Below are 7,057 nucleotides of genomic sequence, written 5' to 3' on the forward strand. Positions count from 1 at the left end.
TCTGTCGAATTTCTCAGGATAGAGTCCTATTTATAATATTATGTACCGTGTATTATACGAAAAGAAACTGAAGAATTAGAATATGCACATATCATTTGTTGCAATAGTAAAATATAACTCGAAAAAAATTAAAGTTTTGGAAAAAATAAATTTGAATGTTATAAATTATTAAAATTTTAAGTAATATTTTAAATGCGATTTTAGCATAATGAATTATATTGTAGAGGAATAGAAATATCTAGCTATATATTAGCTATTTATTCAGCAGTGCATTGAATTTTTACTATTCTCTGCAATTTTTGAGTTATATCATTGTTGTAACAATGTAAAATATATATGTAAAATATATATTAAAGCGCACACACAAAACACATCAAGAAAACAAACGCGTCAGGTTTCTATCAAATCTGATGTGAATATCATGTCTAAAGCGGGTTTACCTCGTGTTGTACCGTTCTTCGCATTTTTAGGACAAAAAGCTTCCGAAATAGATTCGCGGTATGAAAGATAAATGGCAAGGCTGTTTTTGCATTTTTGTTCTCTCGTCTTACGATTATCAGTGATTAATCAGCTCGCTCCGATTATCGCATATCGACGCGCGCTATAATCGCGTTTAGCTCAACGTTCATTCATTGATTAGTATGCGAATTGCAAAATAAATCATTTTAATTACATCGATGTGTTCTGCACTCTGAACACGATAAGCGATACATTTAATTTGAGCATCTCCGTTTGGTATTTTTGCAACTACATATGTATTCTGAAGAAATTTATTATTCATTGTTCCTTGCGGATTGAGATTTTAATGATTTTAAACTTTAATCAACCTAAAATCGAAATTTCTGTTAGTAAAAATTGACGTATATTTATATAGACAATGGAAAATAAGAAAAAAGTTTGCGGCAAATTCAATTTTTGAGTTTTATTTAAATGCGCAAAATATTTTATGCGTCTTATTCATTTTTATACGTTTGATTGAAATTCGCTCTCGTAGATCATTAATACCAATTATCAATATATGCTCCATGTTAGAAGGTTTCAAAAATCGTCAAAATATCATATATAGTGCTATAATGGTAATAAACAGTAATAAAATCGTGGCATCGAGACTTTCGAGACACACCATGTCCTCAATCGTCTAATATTATGTAACTGTGACTTCGATATAGATAGTCGATCATTTTCTCCGTATTAGTGTGGTATTTTTTGTATACCCTGCATCTTTCAAGAGAGAAAGAAACCATAGAAGATTAAATTAAGGCCAATATGGACGCTGATGTCCGTTCGACAATACAATTATACTTCTTATGCGCTTTTAATACCTTCCAATTGAATTTCCTGTGCATTTCAATCACTCCTCAGTTGAAACTAATTTTGACTTTTATTAAGGTCCTCTTCAGTCGAATGGAACAACGAGGACAAATAAACTTTTAAAGAGAAGAAGAAAAGATAGTTTTATTTAAAAGAATAGTATACTCGTTTGTTATTTATTATACGGAAAATATTTTTTTGTACATAATTACGTATAAAATATGTCCATATATGTTTTCTTTCTCTGTTCGTATATAAGAAAAATGATATAAGATTTACTTGAAAAATAATTAGAAAAATTTATACATACTTTTAATTATTTTCTAATTTTTCTCGTTATTATTTTTTTGTTTGTATGAAAATGAAATAGAGATTGTACAAGAGAAAGAAAACATGGGTATATATTTTACATATAATTATATATATAAATATTTTATGCAACACGTGCATGGAAAGTTCCCCATTACGCACGCTACGCGTGCGTGATAGACCACTTTCCAGGCACTTGCAACATAAAATAGGGAGTGTAAGCCGTGTGTAAAGATGAAAATTCCCGGGTGCGGTTACCGCACTCGCCTTCGGCTCGTGCGTAAACTCCGCACCCGGGAATTTTCATCTTACGACACTTGTTACACAAATAACTATTCCGGGGTGTCCATATAAATCACTATAAATTATTCAAAAAAGTTATTAGCTTCGAAAACGAAATGCTGTACACACAGAAAAATATAAACTACCTGCAAGTTAATATTACTTGATTCAAGTATTTGATAAGTTCATATATGAGCAAATCTACCATAAAGTCGTCATAAGTATCACATTTACTCAAAACATATTCTAGATCTTAGCAAGTTTAGTACTTGAAACAAGAATATTAAATTAATACGAATATTTTGTTTACTTACAATATAGAGTCCACGGAAGAGAAGCATATACTTCAATAAAGATATTACATTTTCTTGAGAGAAGTTTATCCGTTATTTGAATCAAGTAAAAATTTTATTCATCTAGAATAATCGTTTACTTCAAAAAAGAATTTGTATTCTTGATGATTACAATTAATATTATTTTTATTTTTTTAATTTTCTTTAATTCTTTAGTTCCTAAGTGGAATGTAGGTTAGGAGGTTTTCGTGCGCTGTGCGGAGGGGTAGTACTTACAGTTCAGAATATAAAAATTCCTGTCCTCAGGTGGACTTGAACCAGGTTCCTCGTGGTTATGAGTCTGACACTTTATCACTAGGCCACATCTCTGATTATATTCTTAGTGTTGCAGTATCTAGTTTTCACAGAAGTAATTTATTGATTTCAAGTATTTCATATTCTTACTTAAAGAATCAGTAAATATTCAAATCAAGCTTATGTGGCTTCTTAGATAAAGTTTACAGAATATACTTGAAATTAATGAATCACTTCTGTCAAAACTAAATACTGCAGCACTAAAAATATAATCAGAGATGTGGCCTAGTGATAAAGTATCAGACTCATAACCACGAGGAACCGGGTTCAAGTCCACCTGATGACAGGAATTTCAATATTCTAAACTGTATCCTTCCGGACCGCGCACGAAAACCTCCTAACCTAGAAGAATGTCGTTCTACAGCCAAGTATTTCATATTCTTACCTAAAAAATCAGTAAATATTCAAATCAAGTTTATGTTGCTTTTCTTAGATAAAGTTTCGGAATATACTTGAAAGAAGAATAAATTCTTCTTTTAAGCACATGATGATAAGCTTTTCTAATACTTATGATGAATATATTAAGAAACTAATATTAAGAAAATATTCTTTGTTAAAGAAAACTGTTACTCAAACCAAATAAAATAAAATGAGTAATTGCTTTTCTTGGCTATAGAACGATATTTTTCTGTGTGTAGCGTCTCATTTACAGTCGAGTTGCTATATATATTTCTATATATATTTGGTCAATAAACGATTGTACGCGATTCGATTTACACGTGTCCTATATATTTCTAAAAGATTCAAATTGGATCTTATTACAATTCAAAACTGTCGTTCTATATACGTTGAGTCGCGCAAGCAGAATCTTCGGAATATTTATCAAGTTACTCGTATGTTTCCAGAATAAACGATGTGTAATATCTCATAATCCAATAAGGGACATCTTGATGTCCATAACGGAGTTTAACGGTCTTTTCATGACGAAGGTGAAGAAGTCAATGACCTAATTCAGCTTCAGTGTCGATTAGTCAAGTCGCTGAACCCAGCTATTGTAAATCGACCGTCGGATATGATATATCAGATATATAGTTGAACGCACACACGGTCGAAGTTTGAATGAAAATTTGGCTTTCAGCTGGCATTTTCAGATTCCGGGCCACGTCGCACGAGCAACCACGACTCTACGACGCGAACGTCGCGAACAACGTACCAACTAGGAAATAAGAGTGTAGCGAAAGGAGAGGGAGAGAACGAATGTTATTATCTAATATACTTTTATTGTCGCATCTGCGCGCCGCCGTTAGAAGCACTCGCCCCCTCAATCCGGCCCGATCCGTCGCCTGTCGGGAAATTTCCTTTCCGTACGTTATTTTTCCATATTATCGATCGCGGGGGGTCGCATTCAATAATTTGACACACCCTTCTGTCGAATAACACCCTTCCTCGTAAAAGGGAGAATAGGATTGTAGGATAGGAGATGATCCTTAATTGGTTCTCGCTCTACGGTAAACATTCATTAAATTCATGATAAATTGAACCGTTAAATGGAAAATATTGGGTGATGTCACTTTTCATTTCACTTACGAATAATGAGGGTCGGTGGAACTTTATTTTTATCTATACGAATTACGCAATACATCTTAGTCATATATTTCATTGCGCAGTAAATGGAATTACTCGCAATTTTTTTTACTTATTCTTTTATCTTAATTGCATTTATTTTCACAATAGTGATTCATTCAGGTGACCCGCAGAAGCTCAAATAATTAAGGTATAACAGCAAATCTCTGAAATCAGTCGCAGAGTGATCTCGATCAATTATATGGCGTGTTTTCGTGTGATTCATATACAACAAATTCTCTTTTTTTTCCCCTTTCAGAACGCAAATTTCACGTAATAATTCAATTCTCGACAATTCTTATACAGAAAAATTTTATGGGATAAATTTATTTTTCGAATCGCAGAATCGAAAACGGAGCGTATTTGCGCCAAACACGGAATATGAATGGGAAAGAGAGTCACAACGTTGTTTCTTTTTTCGCGACCGGTTCTCCTTACGGAACTGTCGCGCAATATTTAATCGACAATTCTTTATTATCTAATAAAAATTGTATATTATAATTTGCATGGGAAAATATTAAATCGTCCGTAGAATCACAAACACGTATATTTAGCATTAAATATGGAACACGCATAGAAACGAGAATCATATAATGTTAAAATTTAGGTTTCTTTTTCTTCGATTGATTCTTTTCTTTTTCCTCGGAAAATTTTCTTCGTAAAAAAATTTCGTGCGTTTAATAATCAATAGATTATCGATATATAATTCTATTACGTAGTGAAAATTGTATAATAATTCTAACGCGTTCTGCAGTGTCAAAAAGGAGTTGCGAAAGAGCTAGGGAACGAGAGTCGCGATATATTTTTTTCTTTATTTGAAGAATATATTACATGGCACGAGTATAATCCGCCCCTTACGTTTTCTCGACAGTGCAGACAATGTAATTTTTTAAATAATTATCTCCAATAAGTACATAAAATGGATTAAATTTTAATATGTAAACAAGTGCTTCCCTCATTAATATTTTTCGAACTAGTTTCGAACGGGCGCCACTTGCGCGCGCGCGCGGCGCGTTCGACCGACGTGCGCGTCTGGCGTGAGGCGCATAGTTCGCGACTCAAGGCATTAAACAGCCGCTCCTGCGGCGAGCGGAGTCAGTCTTGGGCAAGATGGCCGGTCGGTCGAGCGCGGCCCACTATTACTACCTTGCGTTGATCCTCCATCTGGTCCTGCTAACGGAATGCAATTACGGAGTGCGGTACGGTGACAGGGCGAAGCGGCTGTACGTCGCGGAGTCCAGCGATCAGCAGTATCGGAAGCCGCTTATTATCGACAGACGGAACGCGGATCCGCGCGGCCAGGAGCACGACGACGGGGAAACGTCATTCGCGCGTACGCGCCGAGACGCGCCCGCGCCCGCGCCCGCACCTACGCCCGCGCCCGCGCCCGCACCGTTGCCGGAGCACCCGAATAATAATCCAAACATCACGACGAGGGTACGTACGTACAAGTAGTAACCTAACCGCTCGATCGTCGCCCGAAGGTCGCCCCCGCCGCCGCTGTTGCGTCGCAATTCGACCGGCGCGGCGGCGAAGACGGCTACGACGACGACGATTGTTTTCGCGTCGCGTACGAGAACGACCGGAAGAAACGTCGCACGACCTCCGGGTCTTCCGACACAGTCGCGCAAATAGACGCTCCGCACGAATACACACACATATGTGGACGCATACACGCGACGCGACACATACGCGCGCGCGCGCACGCGACACGCACGCACACACCCACCCTTCTCCGCCTCCCTCGCTCTTCGGCCACCGCTGGCTGCTGCGTGTCGTCCTGCGGAATTTTTCCCAATGGACCGTCGCGTCGCGTCGCGTCGAGAGAGAGAGAGAGATAGGCGCACAACGCCGTCCTTTGTGCGCGGCGCGCGAATAAGCCGGGGCAATAATTGCCGTATTATCTCTCTCTTCCGGAGTAAATTTAATCAATCTCGGACGAGAGAAAGAGAGAGAGTGAGACGGAGAAACGGAGCGTCGCGGGTCTGCTACGTTATTGACACGCCAAGGGGTCACTAACCGTCCCGCATATCTTCCCTCCGTTTTCTATTTTTCTTTCTTCCTTATTGCTTTTCCCGAGTTTTCCACGCCGTCCGGGGGACTTCGTAAACAGTACGCCCCCGCCGACGCTCGTCGTCGGGACGTACACGCGCCGTTATTTTTAAAGCCGTTATTATTTTAAACATCGCGCCGTCATTATTTGGACGGCGTGGACTTTCCTTTTTTTTTTTACCAAAGATCGCCGTTTTTGGGGGAATGAGTATACTCGCCGCAATTTCTGGTTTATTTTTCCTGCGTAGTACGTACGTCTCCCGGTCTCCCCCTTACGTCACGTCGTCGTTGCGGGCTTAGTCACGTTTGAACACGCAGGAGGATAATGCATGCATTACGAGCACTTATTTTCGTGATAACAAAGAAAGCGCAGTTCTTGTCATTTGACCGAGGAGATAAGAGTCACCTAAAAGAATAGCGTTACGTTGTAGCCACGAGTTTCAGTCGGCTACAAATGTATCGCAAAGTATTATGTGTTTCTCCGTTTCCCTTTTTTATTATTCCTTGAGCTTATCGCACCACCTTATATTTATTAGCTCTTGGTTAACGTTCACTTTCTCATCTCCGATTTATTTGACAAGCGTTAATCAGTCGGCCATAATGTATCAATATCATGTTTTCAATACTATATGTTTCAAAATATTATTTTATTTCTCGACTAACTGACACAAAATAAAAAAAGTATGCACTACGTTTCGGCTCGAGGTTTGAGCCCTTCTCAAGTGCGGTCTAATCGTCAAAACCTCGAGCCGAAACGTAGTGCATACTTTTTTTATTTTGTGCCAGTTAGTCGAGAAATAGAATAACATTTTGGTTTTAACTTTCCTATACCCGCGCATTGGTCTGTCAGACCGACGATATACGTTTGCCTTGTTTTTTTTTAAATGGAAAAC

At 38.0% G+C, this 7,057-nt stretch overlaps 1 protein-coding gene across 1 annotated transcript in view; it reads left to right on the top strand.

The window, feature by feature from the left end:
• Window positions 1-5,198: 5,198 nt before the first annotated feature.
• Window positions 5,199-7,057, top strand: part of LOC112467454 (sortilin-related receptor-like) — a 13,923-nt gene continuing 12,064 nt past the window's right edge. The window contains exon 1 of the mRNA XM_025036088.1: window positions 5,199-5,549. Coding sequence (XP_024891856.1) covers window positions 5,223-5,549 — 327 coding nt within the window. The 5' untranslated portion in view covers window positions 5,199-5,222. The remainder of the gene's footprint in view (window positions 5,550-7,057) is intronic.

The sequence above is a fragment of the Temnothorax curvispinosus genome, unplaced genomic scaffold (genome assembly GCF_003070985.1).
Source record: "Temnothorax curvispinosus isolate PA1 unplaced genomic scaffold, ASM307098v1 QBEX01017370.1, whole genome shotgun sequence".
Lineage (NCBI taxonomy): Eukaryota > Metazoa > Arthropoda > Insecta > Hymenoptera > Formicidae > Temnothorax > Temnothorax curvispinosus.